We start from the raw sequence: 26,976 nt of genomic DNA on the forward strand, positions 1-26,976 counted from the left end.
AGTCTAAGGGTCAGATGTCTTCTTTCAGGGGTAGGGAATTAGCATGTCACTTATGTTTATTAAAGGAATGTGACTTGTCAAGCTGTAGTAATTACCCCCTCCAATGCAGAGACAGGCTGTCTGGACAATGTTTAGTAATTAGCCCATCTGAAGGTGTATTGAAGCCCCATTGAGTGATGTTGGGGTGGAGAGTTTGATTGTTCCTGTGATTACTGAAACATGCCTTGTAACTGTATATAAACCTGAGAGCTAACCATTAAAAGCATTCATACATTTTGACTCAGAGAACGGACCTTGTCTCGTTTATTCTGGGGAAATCCATATGGATCGTGTCTGTTGGATGGTTGGAGTGTCAGATAAGCTGTTGTGGGGTGATGGAATGGGAATATCGTAAATGGTGGTGACCGTTACATGCGTGTTTACACATTCACACCTCTGTTCTTCCTCTCATGCCTACGATCGCTCATGGCTGTCGGTCATTGCGACCGCCGATCACAAGCATCGCCATCCCCGCTGTGCAGTGGGCACATGCACCCGCTATCCCGCTTTCAGGGACTGACGTACAGCTACGACGGTCCGTGGGAATGAGCTGACCTGCCACTGTTTAATGACGGCGGCTGGTCGGCCCCGGACCAAAATGCTGCCTAAAGACCCAAGGGTTTTTTACAGTTCGGGACTGCGTCGCTTTAACAGACAATTGCGCGGTCGTGCGACGTGGCTCCCAAACAAAATTGGCGTCTTTTTTTCCCCACAAATAGAGCTTTCTTTTGGTGGTATTTGATCACCTCTGCGGTTTTTATTTTTTGCGCTATAAACAAAAATAGAGCGACAATTTTGAAAAAAAAACAATATTTTTTACTTTTTGCTATAATAAATATCCCCCAAAAACATATATAACATTTTTTTTTCCTCAGTTTAGGCCGATACGTATTCTTCTACCTATTTTCGGTAAAAAAAAAATCGCAATAATCGTTTATCGGTTGGTTTGCGCAAAATTTATAGTGTTTACAAAATAGGGGATAGTTTTTTTGCATTTTTATTTTATTTTATTTTTTTACTACTAATGGCGGCGATCAGCGATTTTTTTCGTGACTGCGACATTATGGCGGACACTTCGGACAATTTTGACACATTTTTGGGACAATTGTCATTTTCACAGCAAAAAATGCATTTAAATTGCATTCTTTATTGTGAAAATGACAGTTGCAGTTTGGGAGTTAAACACAGGGGGCGCTGTAACATTTAGGGATCACTGTGTATGTGTTTACTAGTGTAGGGGGGTGTGGCTGTAGGAATGACGTCATCGATCGTGTCTTCCCTATAAATGGGATGACACGATCGATGCGCCGACACAGTGAAGCACGGGGAAGCCGTGTTTACACACGGCTCTCCCCGTTCTTCAGCTCCGGGGAGCGATCGCGACGGAGCGGCTATAAACGAATAGCCGCGCCGTCGTCCCGGATCGCTCCTGGAGCCACGGGGACCGCCGCATGTACCGGGGGGGTCCCGATCGGACCCCCGACCCACGTCAAGCAGGGCACGTATATATACGTTGATGTGCCTGCCTGTGCCATTCTGCTGACGTATATGTACATGAGGCGGTCCTTAAGTGGTTAACTACAATATGACATGTGTCGCAATTGTATAAGCTATATTATAATTTTTTTTTTATTTGCTATTTTTTCCCCCCACAAAAGTGGAGTTACTCTTTAACTCTGCTTAGATGTGATGGCTGGATTAGTTTTATTTTTTCAAGATAGGTACAGAAAAATACTTGTTGATCCTGCCGGATATCATGTATCCTTGTAACCTCATGTACATGGAACTGAAATTTCAAACAATGTCATCACTGTTTCCAAGTATCTTATGTAAACTACAAAAAACTCCCCTCCTATATAATAGAGATGAAGAGAGAGGGAGGTATTTGTAGTTCAAATCAGGATAGCAGCCTTGAGTGACAATGGATACAGTAAGGTGATCGAGAATTGTCACCCTAGAATAGGAAGTGTGTAACTGACAGGATAATAAAGTGACATTTTATATAAAAAGCCCTCCCCCTCCAAAAAAAGAAAACAAATGTAGCCACCACATCTAAAGACTAAAGGATTGGTAAGCTGCAATATATTTTTTGTTTTTGGGCCTAGATATGCTTTAAGTTTTAGTGTAAGGGAGAATGTTATTGGGTTAACTTAGATTTAGGATTATGGTTTGGAGGAGGTCAAATTAAAGTGTAAGTCCAGGCATTAGCCAAATCTACCTCCAATCTCCCTCTCTTCCTTTAGAGCATGCCCTAGAATTATCTTTTTTTTTTTTTTAACCTTATTCCTGCTTTTACTACTCCATGTGACTTTATCTGCAGGTACAGTATGTAAAATAGAGTTCTCCAATTAGTATGGACCATGTGTTTTGCTTATTGCAGAGCTATAGGTCTGACTCAGAAGTGAATGATTTGGAAATCGGCAAAGAAACCAATGCTTACACAGAGAGCAAATGGTCTCTGCAGCATACTAGCAAGGAACAGGATGTGGCTGATTTTTAAAAGACAATGAAGTGTAATGCTGCGTACACACCATCACTTTATGTGATAAAAAAAACGACGTTTTTAAAAACGTCAATTTAAATGACCGTGTGTGGGGGAAAACGTTGTTGTATGTCTTGTGAAAAACGACAAAAAAAAATTGAAGCATGCTTCAATTTTTTGTGTCGTTTTTTAAAACGTTGTTTTTTGTGTCACAAAAAATCACTGTGTGTAGCAAAAACGACGCTCAGAAGCTAGTTATGAAGCGAGCTTCAATGGAAAAAAGTGCTGAACATAACCGCGCTTTGCTAGAGCATTTTGAAAAAACGATGGTGTGTAGGCAACGTCGTTTTTGAAAATTGAAGTTTCAAAAACGTCGTTTTTTTACTTCACAAAAAAATTAGTTTTTTATCATCACATAAAGTGATGGTGTGTACGCGGCATAAGACTTTGCACACTTTTTTTTTGCGGTTGTAATATATTTAGTTGATTTAAACTTAAAGTTCAAGTGGGTCTTAAGGTGGATGTAAACCCAATTCATGAAATTTAACCTGGGCACATATATATGAAGTGTTTACTTATCTCTCTCCAAAGCCTTAAGTCCCATGTCTTTCTACTGTTTTGCTCCTCTGTTAGCATGATAACTTCTGACAAGTTCTCAGAGAACCGAGATAAAACCAGCCTGAAATTTGTGATCGGGGTGGGTGCTATAAATAGATTAGCTGAGAGCTTGTCTTGTCACAGCACAGCTCTGCACATTCCTTCCTTCCTCTGCCTATGTGGAAGGGGGTGTGTGCATTTCCTCCAAATGGCTGTCACGCGGTGTATGCCAAGACTGCACTCCTACTGCTAATTGAGGAAGTAAAAATTCTAACACGATGTTAGAATTCTAAAGGGTCTAGAAAGCAGACAGCATGAAAAACTTATGTAGGGAGATTTGTTTCATCCCTGTGTAGCGCCTGGTTACTTCCAAGTACCGGTGCTATTGAAATTTAGAGGGTGATCAGAGTGCTAATGACTCTGATCCAAATTACAATGTTCAAATAGGGTCTCTGTTTCAGCTTGGCTGTTCTGTAGGCTCATTCTGTTGTTGCTGGGGTGCTATCCTACCCCAGGGCGACAGGTGACAGCAGCAGAGCCGAGACTTGGGTGTTCTTTTCCAGCAGCCAATCAGGAGGGAGTGTCCTCTCTGGGCATGCTGGGAGAGGGCACTTATGGGACAGACGCCATTAAGTCTGGGTCTTCTTCCAGTGTGGCACCCACCTTTAGGGTGACCACATCACGGCGCCCCAGCGTTATGGCCTACCTGGCCTGGGCATGCATGCCACGCGGTGTTCCTGGTTTCCGGGACCATGTTGGTCCGAACGTTTGAGCAACGGCGGGGACCCAGTGATCAACTGGGTTCCCACTTTTGGAGATCCCAAGCGGTATAGCTGTTCGGTGGGGAGTCCGTCCTAGGAGCGCCATTGAGAGGCTGGCGGTCCAAAATGATTTCGACAAACCACCGGGGATCAAGGTAGCCAGACACTAAAGGATTGAACACTTGTCAGTCGGTACCTGGGCGACGTTAAGAATGAGATCCAGGCGTAATTCTTTAAAGAGGATTGCCTCCACATTGCAGCCAGAGAGGGCCTGTGGCAGAGGTGTCTCCCTGAAGTTTATTCTAAGGAGGGTCTGTGGCAGAGACTTTTCCTCAAGTTCAAGTTCATTCTAAGGAAGGTCTGTGGCAGAGACTTTGTCCTAAAAAGGTTTGAGTGATACTCCGGCTGCCAGGTCAGTGAGAGAGACCTGTCCGGGTACGCTAAGCCCACTCAGTCAGGAGTGGTGCGGAAGGTGTTACATATGGGATCTGGACTGTTCCAAATACTACGCCAGAATCTGCTGTTCTCCTCCATCTTCCAAACCCTATCCCTTCATCACCAGTCCATTGTTTTTACCCGGCTGGGTAATAAAGAGCACAGAAAAAGACACCTGTTACGGACATTCCTTTACTATCGCTATATGCACCACCACAAGGTAAATGTGCCACCCAAAACAATCCAGCAGCTCCTCCGGGGGTAGTGCTACACCTGTGTATCATTTGGGGCTGTTCACTTTACTGGGTATAGGAGAGGGTTTACATCTGCTTTAAGTGTTAAGATTTAATATATGGATAAAATGACTAGTGTACAAGGAGGGTTAAATGTTAGGGTCAGCATAAACATTCTGTTAAGGTTAAGGGCCAGGGCATGTGAGGGAATCCTTTTTTGATTTTTTATTAAAAGAAATAAGAAAAAATCTCCATCTGAAATGTGAGAATCCGCTGGATTTCTGCTGGAAATCAATTTTATTAGCTACCTTAAAAAAAAAAGGCTCAATGTTCCAAATTTTATGATTATAATTATTTTATTTTTATTCCGACTTTTACTGTAATGAATTTACATACAGCTAAGTTAAAGAAAGAGGAAATAGCACACTACGCAAGCATACATACCACACTATGGAAGCACCATTGAAAGTAAGGTTAGTTTTTAATGTAGAACCTAGCACTGAACAGTCAGGGGGGGGTATGCAATCAAAGAGTTACATCTAACACTGCGCACTGATAACTAGTGTCAATGACCTTGTGCTGACAGCTAAACTTTCATAAACATGAGGGTCTTATATCTTGATTATTTGTACTGTTAAGTCACACTCACGATTCCAAAATCTGCAACTTGTCTCCAGCTTTAAAGCCAAGGTCGCCAGTATGAACAGGTTCATAGTCATATAAAGCCACCATCTGGTTATCTGTAGAACACAAATACACAGCACAAGGTCAAAATTATTGCAGCATTTTTTAATGTACCATGAAAAAAAAAATACCAGCTGTCGCTGAAATTCTTTTTTTTTATAATTGTAATAAACAATAAATCTTAAAAAGGAATTTCACACATAGAAAAAGAAATCAGCAAAACATACCACCAGGATGAAATATGGAAGGGGCCATAAAGAGTTAACAAAAATGGTTACATACAGACCATGATAGGTGATAAACATCATGCAAGAATAGCAATGCATCCAATTAGTGAGTACAACATGGATAGGTAAGACATTGAGAATGAAGTAACAAAAACCATTATGGATAAAAAATAAAAAAATTAAAGAATCAGGATCCCCAAATTAATCAGACTAGTGACCTGGTTGTCGTAACTTGTTCACAAGGAAGGAGAAAGCAGCAGAAATATTTACATTTTCTGAAATCTGTGGTCATAGTTGGGTAAAAGAAAATATTTTGCCCATGGAATTTTAATTTAGTAACATGACACGTTACCTCATTAAATTTCTGACAGGGTGATTTCCTTTCTTTAGCAATGCTTTTCTTAATGGCAGCAGTGAAAATATGAGTCAAACACTTACTCAAAATTCTAAATTTTGATTGTGCTTGTATACCTGTGATCTAATTTTTACAGCATTGCATATTTGCATAGATTTAATACCAGTATTCTTGGTTTCTTTCTGGTTTATCTCAAATAAAACATTAAAGTGGATGTAAACCCGATTCATGAAATTTGAGATGGGCACATATATCTGCAGTATTTTGTTATCTCTCTTCAATGAGCTATGTCCTGTAGCTCTCTCCAGACTCATTCCTCTGTTATCAGCCTGATAATTCCTGACAAATTCTCAGACTTTTAGATAAAAGCAGCCTGAATCTTTTGTCTGGGGAGGTTGCTAAAATAGATTAGCAGAGAGCAGGTCCTATTACAAAACACCTCTGAGAGTCTCTGCCTATGAGGAGAGGGGGTTTGTGCCTTTCCTCCAATCAGCAATGTTAGCTATCTTGGCTGTATGCCCAGACATCACACTCTGTGTTAACCAGGAAGAGAAAATCTCCTAACACGATCTGAACACTCTAAATAGTATATAAATGTGAAGACAGCAGATATACATGTAAAACCTATGTAGGGATATTTGGTTCATCCCTGTATATCATCTGAGGCTGTTCGCTTGTGGGTTTACATCCACTTTACTTATGCACTCCTGTTGTCATCAATTGTTGTTTTAAAGATGTTCTAGCCGAATGTTCTTGGGCTATTGCTTAATAGAGATGAGCTGAACACCCCCCGGTTCGGTTCGCACCAGAACATGCGAACAGGCAAAAAATTTGTGCGAACACTGTTAAAATCTAAGGGACATGAATATAAAAAAATGCTAATTTAAAGGCTTATATTCAAGTTATTGCCATAAAAAGTGTATGGGGACCCAGGTACTGCCCCAGGAGACACATATCAATGCAAATTTTTTTTTAAAAAAAACTTTTTTTTCAGGAGCAGTGATTTTTAATAATGCTTAAAGTGTAACAAGGGTTGTGGGGCCTCATCCCCACAACCCTTGCCCGGTGGTGAAAGGAAAGAAAATTGAGTAACCTATGGCCTGCCTTACCCTTAGGCCAGCCATAGATGGTTCAAATCTCAGCCTGTCCAGCAGCCACAACCATGTATGGGCAACCCTTCGAGAATGCGGGTGAGTCGGTGGGAGGGCGTCTCCGTGGGTGAGAGAGCCGACGGGTGGCTCCGCGGCTGAGAGAGCACGGGCGGCTCTGTTGGTGAGAGACAGCGTGTGGCTCTGTGTGCGGCCTGGGCGGCTCGGTTGGTGAGCAGCTGTGCGCCTTGGTGACGGTGTGTAAACGGCTGCTGGCCAATCAGGGAGCCGGCAAGCGGGGGAGCAGAGAGATGACATCTCTCACTGCCCGGTGCCCGCCCTGCATCCCTGCAGTTCTGCCCTCACTGTATAAGGAAAGTTTCTTCAATGGGTCACTTACAGCCGTCAAATTCTGTCAGAGTTCTAAACCTTCCTCACTCTAATAGAAAACGTATCTTTATTACTGTGTATTCATTTTCTTATGGATTTTTCCTCATTTCTTGTTTTGTGTGACACTTAGTGAAATTTGGAAAAACTGAGATTTCCCTAGACGTCCTGTTCTGTCTGACCCCCATCGAATGGGAACTGAGAAAAAGTCTCATAAAAGGGGGGTACAGTTAGCAATAAAAAGCCTCTACCATCTATCAAACAAAGGTAGCTGGTGTTTAGCTTTAAATGCTGGTATATACCTGGCTTTGTGAAGGGCTGTGTGAGAAGGTCATTATGTGCTGTTATACACCAGAAAGGAATGGGGAAGCCTGCTCTGAAATGATACAGTATATTGTAGTTTAGTGCCTCTGTATCCATTTTCCTATAGATGGGAGTAGAACCACACAACACAGACAACCTTGTGACAGGATCCAACTATATACATTTCTAAATTATGCAACGTTGACCTCTCTTTTGTTATAAATTAGAAATGCATTTCATATTTGTAGTTTGCTAGATAATAGCGCTAGTACAGAAAAAATACAGGATGAGAAATATTTGGTTTGGTATTCGAACTCCAGTGGTTGTCATGAGAACAAGCTATTCTTGGGTCTTCTATTGCAAATGACAAAATGTAAGGATAGTATAAATCAGATGAAAAAACATGCCTAGCCATCCTTTCCTTGCTAAAATCAGTAGTTATGGGGGTGTCTTAAAGTTGAACTCGAGATGAAGCTTATTTTATTGTTTTGGAAAAAGTGGGGAGGACTAGACTTTGTGTTTTTTATGGCTGTTTTTTGCACCCATTGGTAAGATTTGTCCCTCATGTCATGTGTGATCACAGTAACAATAAGGAGATTTGAAAAACTACAAACTGAGTAGGGAGAACAAGGGTTGGTATAGAACAAACACAGCATACAGCTTTAAGCGTTACTCATCCTTATGGCTGTAATTGGCAGAACCTCAAGCTAGATAGCCCACACCTTATTTTTGCACAAAAATAATAAAGACTTAGGCTCCAATACATATTTGTGTGATTTAAAACTTTTTTTATATTAATTATGTATTCTGAAGGCTTTTTTTTTTGGGGGGGGGGGGGGGGTCTGGCCACAGAGGACTAGAAGCCTCTCCCATTGATATGTTTTCCTTCAGATGGACTGGTAAATAGCTGGGTCACATGACAGCTGTATGATGATTATGGAAAAAGCTACTTAGATTACATTTTTGTTTATTTAAATACAGTGCCATCATTCATACACATACTGTAAAGAGAAGGGATAATGTAAATAATGCGTGTGTTCATTATCACTTTAATTAACCCCTATACTACTTAAGGAATGGAAGGATTTGCCCCTTCCTGACCAGGCCATTTTTTGTAATACAGCAGAGCGCAGAGTTGTGAAGTGCATTATGCATCATGTGCAGGGTTCAGGAGAGTGCTAGATAGAGAGTGCAGGATTCTGGAGTGCGTTATGTACAGGAAGGTGGGTTCCAAAGTGCGTTATGTACAGAAAGGTGGGGTCTGGAGTGCGTTATGTACTGGGTTCTGAAGTGCATTATGTTCAGGAAGGTGGGTTCAGGAGTGCATTATGTACTGGGTTCTGGGGTGCATTATGTACAGAAAGGTGGGTTCTGGAGCGCGTTATGTACTGGGTTCTGGAGTGCGTTATGTACTGGGTTCTGGAGTGCGTTATGTACGGGAAGGTGGGTTCTTGAGTGCATTATGTACGGGGTTCTGGAGTGCGCTATGTACTGGGTTCTAAAGGGCATTATGTACAGGAAGGTGGGTTCTGGGTTCTGGAGTGCGTTATGTACTGGGTTCTGGAGTATGTTATGTACTGAGTTCTGGAGGTCGTTATGTAAAGGAAGGTGGGTTTTGAAGTGCATTATGTACTGGGTTCTAAAGGGCATTATGTACAGGAAGATGGGTTCTGGAGTGCGTTATGTACTGGGTTCTGGAGTATGTTATGTATTGGGTTCTGGAGTGCATTATGTAAAGGAAGGTGGGTTCTTGAATATATTATGCACAGGGTTCAAGAGAACACTAGGTAAAGAGTCCATTCATCCATCTACATCTCAATATTGCACCTCTACTCCGCTGCTACAACCTCTGCAACACTTCTCCTCTGCCCTCATCTTCCCATCCCCCCTTCCCCAAAGCTCCACCATCCTCCACATGATTACCTTTCTAAAAGCACTTTTCTGTAACTGGCTCTATCACAGCTTCCTTTTCAGTGCACTAGGTGCACACTCATTTTCAGCTCCTGAAGTTCCCAACCAGATGGGAGATAAGGATCGTGGTGCAGAGCAAAGAAGGCTGTTAAAGGAGCCGCGAGGGAGCTGCTCTGCTTTTACCTTCAATTACTGCAGAAGGCTGTGTAGCGCTACCCCCGCAGGAGCCGCTGATTAGATTTGGGTCGGCGTGTTACCTTCTGTGATGTGTCTAGGGGTAGTGATGATGATGATGATGATGAAAGCAAATGACGGAATGTCCAAACAGCAGGGTGTCATTTTCTGTGCTTTTATTCTTGCCCAACACGGCAAACAGTGAACTTAAGGTAGATAGAGAAAGGTTGGTGAAGAAGAGAAAGTTGCAGATTCAAGCTTGCATAGAACAGAAGCAGTCCTGCTTCGCATAACACTCTACTTTCGTCGCCTATAGTGTACCTGGACAGGCCTCTCACACCGACCTGGCAGCCAGGGTATCACTCGGAACTTGAGGAGAAATTAAGTCTCTGCCACAAACTTAATAGAACTGACGAGTCAGAACGGGACCTCTGCCACAGGTCCATTCTCCAGAACATAGGTAGTGAGGTAAATCCTCCTTGGTAGATTAGTGCCTGAATCTCCCTCAGGTAGTCTCTCAAATGGTCACCGACTGACAGGTTGCCATCAAACAAACTGTCAATGTCCGGTCACCTCGATCCCCGATGGATTGTCTAGGCCCTGTTGGATCGCCTGCCTCCGGGCTCACCTCAGACTGACTCCCCATCGAACAGCACAACTCGCTTGGGATCTTCTTCAATATTTTTTGGGGCCCCAGTAGATGACTGGGGCCCCCGCCACAGCTTCAGTTGCTCTGGGCCATCGTGGTCCCGGAACTAAGGACACCGCGTAACACGTGCGCCCCGGCCTGAAGGTGGGTGCCGCACCCGGAACCAGAAGAAGACGAACCCCAAAAAATGGCGTCCGCTCTAGAAGTACCCTCCCCCAGCATGCCCGCAAGGGAGAAACTCCTCTAATTGGCTGCTGGCAAGAGGCGCTTCAGACTGAACTCCACTGCTGCCACCTGTCGCCCAGAGATGGAAAGGTATCTCTGGAACACAGAATGAACTGGCAGTACAGCCCAGCTAGAGTAGAGGCCTAATTTACATAAATTAGTTAGATGAGAGTAAACTAACTCTCTCATCCCCCTCTAAATTTAAGATAGCACCTGGACTGAAAGTACACAGGCGCTACAGCTGAAAAAACCCTGGGCACCTTTTCCCCGCCAGCAATGTATGAATGCCTCTTTCCCTATGCACTGGTTGCTTTACAAAGGGGGTGGGTATGGGTAGCAGTCCCGCCCATCACCGACATCACAGCTTGAATTTGACAGGTTCAGTCTCTTATTAGGGCTGCACAGTGCACACCCAGCTGGCTTGCTCACCAATCCCTGACTGTGCTGGATGTTCACACTTCTGCAGGTCCTATTGAGCTAGAAGTTAACATTTAATCAACAGAATTATGCAGAGAAAAGCCCCTGTAAAGCAGGACAGAGGTGTAAATGCGGCAAAGTCCCGCCCAATCCGGGACTGTTGGGAGGTATGCCATAGAACTTTTAATTTTATAGTTTGGAAATATTCATCCTTTATCCTGTTATTTACCATTGTAAGTGTAAACATAAACTGGCTTTCGTGTTTACAAACTAAAGTTTTTTTTTTTTCTTGTACATGTGTCAGATGGTCATATCATTACCTAAAAATCAACATTATGGAATGTGTATAAGAACAATTTACCAAAGGGGATCTGACTCTGTCATCTACGTTAAAGCTCAGCACAGCAGCTGTGTGTACATAAATCTGTGGCCTCATTCCTACCGTGAAGTGGAGAACCTGGAGGGGCTTGGGGCACATATGAAACCAATGGATCCTGTACATCATATCGTGTGATCGTCTGAGGGAAAAACAGAAATATATCACTCTTGGTAAGTCTATTTTCATTCCTTGGAACATCCATATTTACACAGAGGTGCCACACTGGCCATATCTGTTATGTTATTGAGCAACTTGCTTAATATCAGTAGATTTTTTTAAGCTAGGGTGGAGCAAACAGTTATGACGAAGAGCCTAAAGTGCAGTAATCAATTTTTAACTTAACAGATTTGACCTTTCAGTAGTATAGGACAGTCAAGACAAAAACAAATGTTGCGTTATTGCTATGGGCTACATCACTTTGCCCATATTAGGTAAAGTTATTCTCTGCGCAAACCTATTAAATAGACAAAAAGTAAGCAGTGACCTATGTTCAGTTGTTGCTGGCCACACTGTTATGTGCTTCCCACATCAACATAAAATGAAGACAAAAAAAAAGCACTGCACAGCACCACTGTGTTTTGATTTATGTTATATAGCCCCTATCTCTTGCGTTCCGCAATCTTACCCATGATTATATGAAATTGAAAATTGAAATTGAGAGGCAGGGGGGATATTTACAACATTTAAGAAAAAGATATAACAACTTTTAATGAAAATCAAGGTTAAAAAGCATACAAATTGGGTAGCGTAATAACAAATCAGAGGCTAGATGGTCATATCAGGCAGGTATCCGGTTAAACCAGTTTTGTTGGTTACATCCGGTTACACCAGTCAACTAAACTGGTGTAACCGGATACCTGCCTGATATGACCATCTAGCCTCTGATTTGTTATTACGCTACCCAATTTGTATGCTTTTTAACCTTGATTTTCATTAAAATATGTTATATCTTTTTCTTAAACAATTGTTTCTCATTATTATCTGTAATGCACCGTAAAAATCCCCCCTGCCTCTCAATTTCACATATTCTGCTTGGGATGAGGTGCTAATCCCATTAGTCGGAACTAAATTTTTCTGAATTACCCATGAATCTTTGTTGCAGAGACTATAGTCAAAATCAAAAGACACAAAGGAAAAAATAATAATCAAATGATAAAAATGGTGTATTAGTGTGCATACATTGTGAAAATGTGAACCATAGTCCAAATCCTTAAATTTCAGTAAACATATGAATAGCACACAAATGTCCACAAAAATGTAAAATGTCTCCAAATCTTGTGTTATCAGTGTATCTTCCTTGCTCCCTCACACCATTAATACCACAGGTGAGTCCCACCATCATTCATAATTTACTCTCACCTTAACATGTGGACCTATTATCAAAGAGCAATAGGTAAGCTGCACCTTCCCCTTTAAGGCATTTTGACGTATATGGGTATAATGTATACTTATTTAAAGACTGTTGAAAACATGCACACACAGACAAAGGAAATATAGATGGTATTCATCCACATAGAAGAAAACGGGGATGTTTTCTTCTTTAATGATTTTTCTATATTGGGATATGGTGTTGATTAATACAACTAGACTCATTTATATCCAATAACTTTAATAATATAGATGATGGATTTGTTAAAGGTGTTAAACATGCCAACTTTTAAAACTGCAGTAAGCAGCTGCTGTATTTTAGTTGTCATTATGGTCTATAGGGGGACATTTAGATATGAGTAATTCCCAAATCGGATATTGTTGCAAACAGTGAAGATGAGAGCAGCTATAAAAAAGGTTTGGAGAAGATTTATAAACAAATATAAATGATAAGACTATCCCTGCGCTACTTTACCAATATTCCAATATGGAGCTGCTAATACCCTTGTGTAATCGTAAAGTACAATAAATTAAATATATAATTTTGCAGCGCTCCTGTTTTCTAACATGTAAAACTAAAATACACTGCTCAAAAAAATTAAAGGAAACCTTTTTATCAGAGTAATAATCAAATCAATTAAACTCCTGGGATATTGAACTTGTCAGTTAAGTAGCAGAGAGAGTTCTTAATCAGCTGCTTTGGTGTTAATGAAATTACAAATAGGTGCACTAGATGGGCAACAATGAGACAACCTCCAAAACAGGAATGGTCTTACAGGTGGAGACCAATGAAATTTTTTTCCCTACTCATCTTTTCTGACTGTTTATCACTAGTTTTACATTTGGCTAGGGTCAGTATCACTACTAGTAGCAAGAGGCAATACCTAGAACCTATAGAGGTTGCACAGGCAGTCCAAATCCTCCAGGACGGCGCATCAATACATGCCATTTCTAGAAGGTTTGCTGTGTCTCCCAGAGCATGGAGGAGATTCCAGGAGACAGTCAGTTCCTCTAGGGGAGCTGGACAGGGCCGTAGAAGGTCCCTAACCCATCAGTATTGTGGAGCACCAGAATTGTCAGGTGCTCTACCGGCGCCCTGTGCTTTTCACAGATGAGAGCAGGTTCATCCTTAGCACATGTGATGTGAAAGGATCGGGAGAAGCCGTGAATAATGTTCTGTTGCCTGTAACATCGTTCAACATGACCAGTTTGATGGTGGGTCAGTGATTGTCTGGGGAGGCATATCTATGGAGGGACACACAAACCTCTACAGGCCAGGCAATGGCTCCCTGACTGCCGTTTGGCTTTAGGATAAAATCCTTGGATCCATTGTCAGACCCTACAATGGTGCAGTGTGTCCTGGGTTCCTCCTGGTGCACAACAATGCCTGGCCTCATGTGGCAAGAGTATGCAGCTCGTTCCTAGAGGATGAAGGAATTGATACCATTGAATGGCCTCCATGCTTGCCTGACCTAAATCCAATAGAACACCTCTGGTACATTATGTTTTGGTCCATCCAACACCGCCAGGTTGCACCTCAGTTTGTTCAGGAGCTCAGTGATGCCCTGGTCCAGATCTGGGAGGAAATACCCTAGGGCACTATCCATCTTCTCAGTAGGAGCATCCCCCGACATTGTCAGGCATGCATACAAGCATGGGAATAATGGGATGCCCAGTGGAATAATAGCAAAGTTGCTAAGGACAACTATGTACACTCTTTGTACACTCCTCCAGACTCTGCCAGCACAACTCTTCATTTCCTATGTAGTGGTTCGCTCTATTCCTCCTTGATGTAGCCTCCTATTTAGGGGTTTCAGGAACAGCTAACACATGGTGGTTAGACCTGACACTGGCTTAGCCAGGCCTAAGTAACTTGCCCTTTGCAGGCATGGCCCTTTTGTGTAGCAGAAAATATAGAAAGTCTTAATAGTGCTAGCTGTCCTACTGGTGGACTACCGCTCCCACTCAGTCCTCCTCAGGCCCTGCCAGCCCTTCTGGCTGCAGCTGCGCAACTTTGCTGCCCATGACATTGCAATCCTCACTGGCTCCACACCCAGCTCTGACTTTTTCCTCTCAGTCCTTCTGGCATGCCTCTCCAGTCAGCCCTCCTGGCTACATCCTGTGGTTCCCTCCTGAAGATGTGCCCGACAGTACTAGCTTCTGCTGTCCTTTCTGACTCCTGTTTGGATCCTTTATGAGTTCTTGAAGGACTGCGTCCTGCACCGAGTTCCAGGCCAAAAGTCACCCCCCTCTCCTCAGACTTGGGAGCTCCCTCAAAGGCCCCGACAGCCTAGTACGCCATCCTTGGTTCTTTCGCCAGACAACTCCTCCCCAGCTGGGCTGACCCTAGGTATTTCAAGGATGCCTGCCCTCTGCCAATCCTAGTTGTGGATTGGTCAGGGCTCCTTGAGACAGTCCAGACAGCTCCACCTACCTTCCCAGCCTCTTCTTGTATAATCATGTAGAAGCAAGAGGGAGGTAAACAGTAACATTTCGATAGTGTGAGCTAGCAATGACTTGGATTAAAAGAAAGGACTGGATATGTTTTTTATATTGCATGTGGGCATTGACTGACAGTCTCCCATACATTTTCCTTCTGATTGATTAATCATCTTTATTCTATCCGCTACCGGCAGATGCCACTGAAGAAGGCATCGGGGGGGGGGGGGGGTAAAGATTTTGTTGTCTTCTTGCTTAATCTACAGGTCTTTCCCACACTCGCATTTATAGGCTTTGAACTTGAACAGTTGGCCAAATTGTTCATTAATTTTTAAGCAACTTCTGGCCTCTAGTGTTTATGACTACATAGTGTATACGACATAAAATATATTCAGCTACCACAGGTGTAACTATAGCCATAGTAGCTTGTAATGGGGTCTAGTTGCACAATGGGCCTAATATTAAAAAGGTGAAGAAATCATAGCTGAGGGATCTGCTTCATGTAGCTGATTAACAGTGATAATGAAAAATACATTAGAATAATTTGTCTATACAGAAAAATCTGTAAGTAGTTTAATATATTTTTGTATATACTCACGCTTATCAATTTATTATAAAAGTTTTTTGTATGTTGAAGTTTGTTCTATACACCAAGAATGGTAGAAGGGGGACAACTTTTATGATGGAAATGCTAGGTTTAATAGTGGTAGGAAATCCCTGCCCCCCTTTGGGAATTTATAATGCTGCTCAGTGCTTCCTGACTTCAGTCTTCCAACGTAATAACCAACAAAGATAGAATGATAATATACAGCACCTGCCCTTAGTCCTTCACCTTGAGCACTGGACCAATTGATGTGCATTGCTTTCCAAAGGTTGCTACATACAGCAAATTTGGAGATCAACGTGCCATGCATGAACTATATGCAGAGAGTAAGGGAAAAATTTGAAACCACCCTGCGTGCAGTTTCTTAGAGCCTGCGACCTGTAGGGTGGACCTGCTGATCAGTCATACCCATTCTCTACTCTGTCTAAAAAAAATAAAAAAATGTTTGGTTTTATATACTTTGTTTTGCTCTGAGACCAACCATTTATACTGTTGTTAATTACTGCATGTAGTAAGCTGAATATGCCAATTCACATTTCTTTAAAATCTTCCCTTTAACTTGACATCAAAGGTTAAAACCCAGCAAAAAATGTTATCTGACAATCTTTACATAAACTTTAAATAGCATTAAACTTACGTGTGACTTTTCCCGTGGCAGGTGGCAGTTTTCACAAATATCAAAATTTTCCATCCAGTCATCTTCATATTCAGAGCTACAGGCGCACCCCATTGTACCTGCATAAATATCCTTAAGTAAAGAGTCTTCATTCAGTAAAGGTCTGTGCACATAGACTGATATTCAAGTTTTCAGTAAGAAAGCATGTAAGTAAGCAAGCAAGATGGTTAAACTTAATCTCACTAAACAAACTTTATTATCATCCAGTACTCAAGCAAGTAACAGAAATAGCACAATTATTCTGAGACATTGTTCACTAGCGAAACAATGAAACAACTTATAACTGTGTATTCACAAAAGTAGCTGATCCATTCATATGGAAAATTTGTTCCTGACAATGTGATTCCCCATTACTGAACCATGCAGTTATTGACTTAAAATTTCTATGAATTGCTAGTCAAAGATGTGTTCTAATAAAGAGTTTCAGTGTGTTTAAAGCAGAACAAAACCATCGAGTTACACTCAAGACATGCCAATAATCATAAGTGACATACAGGTGATACTCAAAAAATTTGAATATCGTGCAAAAGTTTATTTATTTTACGAATGCAACGTAAAAGGTGAAACTAATATAGACTCATTACATGCAAAGCAAGATAGTTCAAGCCGTGATTTGTCATACTTGTGATGATTATGGCTTACAGCTCATGAAAACCCCAAATCCACAATCTCAGAAAATTAGAATATTGTGAAAAGGTGCAATATTCTAGGCTCAAAGTGTCCCACTTTAATCAGCTAATTAAGCCATAACACGTGCAAAGGGTTCCTAAGCCTTTAAATGGTCTCTCAGTCTGGTTCAGTACGAATCACAATAATGGGAAAGACTGCTGACCTAACAGTTGTGCAGAAAATCATCATTGATACCCTCCACAAGGAGGGAAAGCCTCAAAAGGTAATTGCAAAAGAAGTTGGATGTTCCCAAAGTGCTGTATCAAAGCACATTAATAGAAAGTTATGTGGAAGGGAAAAGTGTGGAAGAAAAAGGTGCACAAGCAGCAGGGATGAGCGCAGCCTGGAGAGTATTGTCAGGAAAAGTTCATTGAAAAGTGTTGGGGGCTTTCACAAGAAGTGGACTGAGGCTGGAGTCAGTGCATCAAGAGCCACCACACACAGACGGATCCTGGACATGGGCTTCAAATGTCGTATTCCTTTTGTCAAGCCACTCCTGAACAATAAACAACGTCAGAAGCTTCTTACCTGGGCTAAAGAAAAACACACATCGTCTAGTGCTCAGTGGTCCAAAGTACTCTTTTGTGATGAGAGCAAATTTTGCATCTGATTTGGAAACCAAGGAGCCGGAGTATGGAGGAAGAATTGAGACACTGCAAGATGCTTGAAGTCCAGTGTGAAGTTTCCACAGTCTGTGTTGATTTGGGGAGCCGTGTCATCTGCTGGTGTTGGTCCATTGTGCTTCATTAAGTCCAGGGTCAACACAGCCGTCTACCAGGAGATTTTGGAGCACTTCATGCTTCCTTCCACAGACAAGCTCTATTGGGATGCTGACTTCATTTTCCAGCAGGACTTGGCACCTGCCCACACTGCCAAAAGCACCAAAACCTGGTTCAATGACCGTGGGATTACTGTGCTTGATTGGCCAGCAAACTCGCCTGACCTGAACCCCATAGAGAATCTATGGGGCATTGCCAAGAGAAAGATGAGAGACATGAGACCGAACAATACAGAAGAGCTGAAGGCCGCTATTGAAGCATCCTGGTCTTCCATAACACCTGAGCAGTGCCACAGGCTGATAGCTTCCATGCCACGCCACATTGAGGCAGTAATTGCTGCAAAAGGGGCCCAAACCAAGTACTGAGAACAAATGCATGCTTATACTTTTCAGAGGTCTGATATTGTTCTATGTACAATCCTTGTTTTATTGATTGCATGTAATATTCAAATTTTCTGAGTTTGTGGATATGGGGTTTTCATGAGCTGTAAGCCATAATCAAAACAATTATGACAAATCACTGTTTTAACAGGGGTGTATATCTGCCACGAGGCAAACAAGGCGTTTGCTTTGGGAGGCATTTTTTAGGGGGCAGTGTCGCCCCTTGCAGATCCCCAAGAACAAGATGCACCACTAGCTGACCCAGATCTGGACCAGCACCGAGCTCCTGGAACCCAGACTGGAAGAGCCGCTGGAGCTGCCGCCGTGTGCCCACACTCCACACCAGAGCTGCACGATTAATCGTCAAGAATCGTTATCGTGGAGGCGCATGTGTGGAGGCTAGCAGGACGGACATGTCGGGCTAGAGCTCTGCTCCGTGAGGGAGAAAAGCTGCATATCTCAGGACGCCAGTCAAATCAAAAGTGGTAAAATTTGTGGACTCATTTGCCTAAGAGGTGAGGGGGACCTTTTATGAGGAAAATGGTGCTGGGGGGTGCCCGAAACAAGTAAAAAACAAACCCCAATAGCGGCAGCCAGCAGACTAAAAGTACAGCAAAAAAGGCCCCAGCCCCCTCAGCTGTATTCTCCTCAGGGAAAAAGAAAAAGAGTATGGCAAAGCAGATGAAACCCACTATCTCCCTGGGAGATTTGAACTCTGACAGCGAAGATGATAATGACATTTCTCAAGCAGCACTTCAAGACACAGCTGTCCCCTCAGGATTATTAAAGCAATTTGAGAAAATGCTGCATAAAGCCTTAAAGCACACCTCAGAACAAATCACCTCTAACCTCACAAAGGAGATTAGAGAATTGGGGCACCGGACAGAAACATTGGAAATTAAAGTTGAAGAAATTGAAGTTTTCACCCAAGAATGTCTGACTGAACTGAACTCACTTAAAGAGGAAAATATAACACTACAAAATAGGTTGGAGGATTATGAAAACCACGCCAGAAGGTCCAATTTAAGATTCAGAGGTATTCCTGAATCAGTCTTAGACCTCCAAGCCACCATACTAGCCTTATGTCAGTAATTACTGCCAGGAATAGCAGTGGAACGGATGGAAATGGACAGAGTCCACAGGGCACTTATGCCCAAAAGGACAGAGGGTCCCCCTAGGGACATTGGCCCAGATTCACTAAAGAGATACGACGGCGTATCTCCTGATACGCCGTCGTATCTCTGTTTTAGGGTCTTCTTAACTATGCGACTGATTCATAGAATCAGTTACGCATAGTTAGCCCTAAGATTCGACAGGTGTAATTGTTTTACACTGTCGGATCTTAAGATGCAATACCGTGGCCGCCGCTGGGGGGAGTTTGCGTCGTAAACACAGGCCCCCTTGAATTACACGGGCTTACACCGGAGGCCCGCCGGCAGAAGTTTTCTCGCAAGTGCTTGGTGAATCAGGCACTTGCGATGAAAACTTGCGGCGGTGTAACGTATCTACGATACGTTACGCCGCCGCACTTCTACGTGAATCTGGGCCATTATTGCCAAGTTCCATTATTACAGAACAAAGAAGCAGATATTGGAAGCAGCCAGAGAAAAGAACAATTTACTCTTTCAAGGATATAACTATCAGATATTTGCAGATATCTCCCAGCTAACTATATCCAAGAGGCGGGCAATGAAACCTCTTTTATTGGAACTCCAACACCACAAGATTAAATATCAATGGGGATTCCCCTTTTCCCTGCGCTTCACCTACCAAGGAACCAAAATTACTTGCAGAACACCTGACCAACTTCAACAAGCCTTACTTGACCTCAAGCTAATTGAAGGAGCAGCCACAGCAACCACCTCACGCAGAAGATCAGCATCTGCTTCTTCCCACAGCAATTTACCTCAGCATGGGATGTATAATGGTACCCACCATTCACATAAACGAGGCAGATTCGCATCCCAACCCCAGGACCAAGAAGATACAATGGACTGACTGACCATCACAAAAGTTCCCTTTTTTTTTTTTTTTTGCTTCAACAACACTTTTTGGGAAAGGAAAATACAACTCATGTAAAGACTTTTTTTCCCAAAAGAAAATACAGTAAGTGTTACACTTAATTTCCACTCTTCAACATTTTTTTTTTGTTTATACTTTTTCTTTTTCTCTCAATTTAAATAATTTTTTTATGAAATACCTGAAGACCTGATTGTATATTTTAAACACACAGAGTAATATTACTATCTTATCATCTACTACTTGTGTGTAAATTCAGGGTAGTGTTTAAACCACCTATATTAATTTAGCCAGTTTGTTAATGTACTTGTGCTTTGCACCCATTGTGCTTCAAAAATACTTTAAGGTTATTTGTTTACAAGTGAAGCATAGTTATTAACACACCTTAAACAAAGATAAGGAAAAGTTACATTTTTTTGTTTGTTTGTTAAACATTCTGGCTATTATAGTCACAATGCTTAAAGCGGTAGTTCCCCCTCAAAAAAAATGTTACCGTTAGATTGATGCTCATTTTGTCTAGGGGAATCGGCTAGTTCTCCGCCGCTTCCGGGTATGGTCTTCGGGACTGGGCGTTCCTATTTTGATTGACAGTCTTCAGACAGGCTTCCGACGGTCGCATCCTTCGCTTAACAAGTAGCCGAAAGAAGCCGAACGTCGGCGCGGCTCTATACGGCGCCTGCGCACCGACGTTCGGCTACTTTCGGAAAATCGTGACGCGATAGATGCGACCGTCGGAAGCCTTCTTGATTGAAGCCTGTCAATCAAGAAGGAACGCCTAGACCCGAAGACCAAACCCGGAAGCGGCAGAGAAGATCGCTCTCTACAACGGTAAGTACAGCTTCAATTTTAAAACAACTAGCCGATTCCCCTAGACAAAATGAGCATCAATCTAGGGGTAACAATTTTTTTGAGGGGGAACTACCGCTTTAATGTTACAATAGGGCGAAATTTCAATCTTATTTTAAACCTTGAATAACCCCACATATTATTGTGGGAATAGTTTAAAAATAACCAGTATTACCCCAGTAGTTTAGTCGTTATTGCATCCCCCCCCCCCCCCAATTTCACTTTCATGTATGGGAAATCAAATATAACTTATTCATGGTTTTGTTATATTTAGTTAGGGCGAAAAATTTGCACCCTAAGGGGTACGCATATTACATTTAGTAAGCGGTTCTCCAGTGCACGGAAAAAACATGTGCCTCACTAGGATCTCCTCGGATCCCCATAATATTATGTGGGGATTCGACGAGGGCCCCTTTCCCCCTGATAGGGGACTTTATCCCTTATCACGGGTAAGCCTCAAGAACTTTATCTGCTTAATTGTATTCAGATATTCTTTAATCTGTATTGTCTCTCATTTTCTTTTTAAGGATGATTATTTTGGATCCCCTTTTCTTCTTTTTCTCCTTTGTCTGCACAGACTGGGCCGAGAAGCCACTTCACAATGAATAATGGTAAGATTAGCTTAATGGTTAGGCTATCATGGCTCCATTGAATGTATCGACTCTTAATGTACAAGGTCTAAATGTACCTCAGAAACAAACAAAAGCATTTAGATCGTTTCAGGCTAAGAAAGCTCACATTGTTTGTTTACAAGAAACGCACTTCACCACAAACACAACTCCTAAATTTTATAATGCCTTTTATCCACAAGTGTATACAGCATCTACTACTACCAAGAAAATGGGAACCCTAATAGCATTCCACCGAACTACGCCATTTGTACTGAAATCAGAAATCAAAGACCCAGAGGGTCGATACCTTATTCTAATGGGCTTTATCATGGACACCCCTATTACAGTGGTCTCTTATTATGCACCCAACCTTAATCCAGTACCCTTTATGTCACATCTTTTCCAAATTATTAATACTCACAAAATGGGCTCCCTGTTTATATGCGGTGATTCCAATCAGGTCCTTCTTCCATTTTTGGACAAAACCCCATATGCTCCTCCAAAATATCAAGCCAAGTGGTCTCTCTCTAACCTCCTATCCAAATATAATTTAGCGGATTCCTGGAGAGAATCTAATCCAACGAAACGTAATTATACCTATTTCTCTAACCCACATCAATCATTCAGTCGCATTGATCATATATTTTTAACAATTGGTATGATACCAGAAATACTCAACTCTAATATCATATCCATCCCATGGTCTGATCACAATGTAGTGTTCACCACAGTAGCATCTGCTATACCCAAAAATCATGATCCAACTTGGTATCTCCCAGAGATATTGCTTAAGCATCCTACCTATGGCTTAGTGATTGAACAAGCCCTAAAAGAATATTTAAAGCACAATATGAGCCCAGAAATATCCCCACTCACGCTTTGGGAAGCACACAAACCAGTATTAAGAGGAACATTCCAACGACAATTAGGGATCCTTAAAAGAGAGCATAAACAAATGGCAAGACAATTAGAAACAGAATTTAACTTATCATTCATGGCCTTCCAAAATAATCATACTCCCACCGCCAAAAATCGTCTCGATAAAGCGCGTTTAGAGTATGATTTATTCCTTACTGATTCAGCAGACAAAGCATTAAATAGAACTAAACACACATTCTATAAGAACGCTAATAAACCAGGCACATATTTAGCAAGAGCACTGAACTCTATTAATAAGACCTTCAAGCCTATCAAACTTAAAATAGCAAACAACATTATTACTAGTAACCCACTCAAAATAGTACAGAAGTTCAGTTCCCACCTGAAAACACTTTATTCAGAGGCTAATACATTTAATGACACGGAAGCAGACTCCTTCTTCTCACAAATTCAATTACCACAAATGAAGAAAACTCAAAAAACACAACTAGAAAAAACAATCACACAAGAAGACGTAGCAGCTGCCATTAAAGAACTCAAATTAAATAAAAGGCCAGGACCTGATGGATTCTCAGCTCGATATTATAAAACCTTCAAGGACCTTATCTCCCCAAGGATGGCAGAAGCATTTAATGACTTATTAAAACAAAAAACCTTTAGGCAAGAATCATTGTTGGCCATAATATGTATGATCCCTAAACCACATTCGGATGACACCCTTAGTACAAATTATCGTCCTATTTCTATGTTGAATATGGATAACAAAATACTAGCCAAAATATTAGCAAATCGTCTTAATAAAATTATTGGAACGCTGATCCATCGAGACCAAGTTGGTTTTATGCCCACTCGACAAGCAGGCGACAATATACGTAGGACGAGCCTATTAGCACACATAGCAAAACAGCGAGGAATTCCAGCGTGTTTTCTCTCTTTAGCAGGGCTTTTTTTCAGGGGGAACTTGGGGGAACTCAGTTCCACCACCTCTGGGTCAGACCCTTTGGTACCTGCTCACCACAATCACTTGTAATCACAGAAGTCTGGTTTCTGTGTTTACAAGAGACAGCTCTGCACTCTGTGTGTAACCCCCCTGAACTCTGCACTCTGTATGTAATGCAATTCTGGTATTTAATGCCCCTTTAAGACTCTTCTACTGTTGGTGAAATCTAAACGGGTCGTGGTTGAGTTCCTGCACCTATTTTCTGAGAAAAAAAGCTCTGCTCTTTAGACATCAAACAAGCATTTGACTCCATTTCATGGTCATACCTAAAATACACATTACAAAAATGGGGTTTTGGCCCTAATTTTACAAAATGGGTCATGGAACTTTACAATAATCCGAAAGCATATGTTAAGTATGCAGGGTATAAATCAGACTCTTTTAGCATTAAAAGAGGCATGCGACAGGGATGCCCACTATCCCCATTATTATTTGCCCTCCTTATTGAACCACTTGCGCAAAAGATCAGATCTGACCCCACTATTTTAGGCATAGAATTAGGAGGACACAAACACAAAATATGCCTCTTTGCTGATGATATCCTCCTATTTCTCTCATACCCCCAAGTGTCAGGCCCTAATCTCATCCCAATCCTGAATCATTTTGCAACATTTTCAGGCTTAGTAATCAATCCAAAAAAATGTTTAGCGCTGAATATATCCCTTTCAAACATAGAACTGAGTGCGGCCAAAACAGGCCTCCCATTTGAATGGCCAGAAAAATGCATCCCTTATTCAGGGATACATCTTACTGCATCCATATCAGATTTATTCTCACATAACTATCCCGCAATTCTAAAACAAATATCAAATTTAATGAATTCATGGACCCATCTCCCATTATCATGGTTTGGAAGAATCAATGCAGTCAAAATGACGATACTACCAAAACTTTTATACCTCTTTAGAGTGCTACCCATCCCAATACCTGCATATTACTTGAGGATAGTTCAGAAGAGAGTTTCATCTTTTGTCTGGGGTTCTTCCAAACCGAGAATAAAAACACAAACTCTATACCTCCCCAAAGTAAAGGGGGGACTCGGATACCCCAACTTTTGCCCAGAGCTGCACAAATAGCAACACTTGCTAAATATCATGCAAAACAGGAAATACCTCTCTGGGTATCAATAGAAGCAATTGAATGTGATCCCATTCCACTATCCAATGTGCTATGGGTCTCTCCCAAAGCGTGCAGAAATATAAAAAAACACCATTATTAAACATTTACTTTCCCTATGGGATAGATTCAAAATAAAAAAACAACTACAATCTCCCCACAATCCATTGTTATCAGTCTATAAAAATCCGGAATTTTATCCTGCATGGGTCTTTCCCAAATCATTTAAGGAATGGGCTGTTAGGGATATCCTGTACATGCACAAATTTGTGGACTCCACATCTTTCATTCCATTCCCGACATTATGTGAATCATATGGTATACCGCAATCGGAATTATTCAGATACCTCCAAATAAAAAACCTTTTATGCCTCTAATAACTTCTTCACCTTTGTTAACCCGCTTGTCTATTTTTGAAAATATTTGTAAAAAAGATCCGCATGCTAGGGGTACAATATCTGCTTTATATTCTCAATCACTAATACAATTCAATATGGATAAACTATCATATGTCCAAAAATGGGAGGAGAATCTAGAAACTGAATTGAAAGCCTCTGATTGGAATCAAATATGGTATAACACAGAAACAGCCTCCCCCAAATGTACTAGCGATGGAGGCAAATTATAAAAGTGCTAACAAGATGGTACTTAGTACCGGCTAGGGTAGCAAAATATGTGCAAAATTATTCTGCGTAATGTTTTAGGGGATGTTTTGATACAGGTACATATCATCATATTTGGTGGTCGTGTCCGAAGGCGCTGAAGTTTTGGACAGAGATTTTTAATATAGCAAGTATATTGACAAAAAAGAAAATTCCTTTAGACCTCAAAACAGCATTGCTCAACTTGAAACCTGATAAAATAACACAAATGCATTTTAAACTGCTATTGCAGCTCTTCACAGCAGCGAAGCAGACATTAACAAAGGCCTGGAAATCTCCTAATCTGATAGTGAACGAAGTGAAAGAAAGGATGAATAACTCTATGACCTATGCTAAAATGACGGCTATAGATACGGACACGATCACCAAGTTTGAGAGAATATGGAAACCTTGGATTACATATGCAATGCCAATATCCTTTAATAATGAAGTACTTATGCCATGGTAGCCTAAGCATTACAATTACCTACTGTACTTTTTAGCCAGTGGCAGTGGAACTCGGCCTAGTCCTGCAGACTCCTTTATTTAACCCCCCCTTTTTTTATTTCTTTCTGTTTTTTTATTCACTATTATATTTTCGAAACTCTCGTTATTTGCATGATATTTATTTGTACTAGACGAAATTCTAAATTAGGAATTTATTAATACAAGACCTTATTGTAATGCGAGTTGCTTTATAGCTTCTTGCATATATGTTATTAACTTTTTTTTTTTTTTCAAATATTGTATCAGTTAAATCTTCATTGGATTAGTATACTCTTGTATATGCACAAAGGAGTTTCTCCCTTATGTATTGTATTTGTTATATGTTACTTGTACAATTTTCTCTGAATCACATAATAAAGATATTTTGACAAGGAAATGTTAAAGAATCGTTATCGTGATTTTTTCCCATTGCAAAGTATTTCCCAATCTTTCTATGCAGAGAATTCTCTCTACTCTGCTGAAGCCACAGCTGTAAAATCCAGGCAGTGGCCAAGTATCAGAACATTCTCTGATATCTCCGCCAGGACTTCTGCACTTCTCAGTGCATGTGCCAAGGTCCCCCATGCTCCTCTCTGTAGCCACCACTGTTGTTTTATGACACACACACATGTCCATCTGACTTTTTTCATCGGAAATTCCGATCGTGTGTGGGCCTGTCGGGGCTGGGCTCAGCCCTTCCTTCTCTGTGCTGTCCTACAGTGGCCTTGACCTGTCTGCACCATGTTGCTCTGTTGTCTGCAGATCCCCTGATATTCTGGGTTTGGTTGTGGATTTGTAACATGTGACATTCTGTATATCCTGCTGATAGACTATGTCCCTTCCACAGCCACTTCCTGCTGCAGCTATAGTCTGTAACACTCCCCTTTGTAATCTTTCAGACTCTCCAGATTATAAAACTTCCTCCACAGCTCTGATGTGTGGGTGGGATTGAATACATCCTAATTAGCATTTAATCCTGCCCAGTCACACCTACAGCAAGAGTCTAAATCTCCCAGGTCACAGCATTATTACTTTTATTACTTCTACTTTTAGCTCTGATCGCTGTATAAATGTTTCTGGTCCCAAAAAAGTGTCAAAAGTGTTTGATCTGTCTGCG

At 41.5% G+C, this 26,976-nt stretch overlaps 1 protein-coding gene across 1 annotated transcript in view; it reads right to left on the reverse strand.

Annotated features, from left to right (window-relative positions):
• The window catches only part of LCK (LCK proto-oncogene, Src family tyrosine kinase), a 54,708-nt gene that overhangs the window by 18,523 nt on the left and 9,209 nt on the right, over positions 1–26,976 (reverse strand). The window contains exons 2-4 of the mRNA XM_040337042.1: positions 16,395–16,505; positions 11,410–11,485; positions 5,197–5,287 (exon numbers count right to left, since the gene is read on the reverse strand). Of these exons, the coding sequence (XP_040192976.1) occupies positions 5,197–5,287; positions 11,410–11,485; positions 16,395–16,487 (260 nt within the window). The 5' untranslated portion in view covers positions 16,488–16,505. The remainder of the gene's footprint in view (positions 1–5,196; positions 5,288–11,409; positions 11,486–16,394; positions 16,506–26,976) is intronic.

This window comes from Rana temporaria, chromosome 2 (assembly GCF_905171775.1).
Source record: "Rana temporaria chromosome 2, aRanTem1.1, whole genome shotgun sequence".
In the NCBI taxonomy this organism is placed as follows: Eukaryota; Metazoa; Chordata; class Amphibia; order Anura; family Ranidae; genus Rana; species Rana temporaria.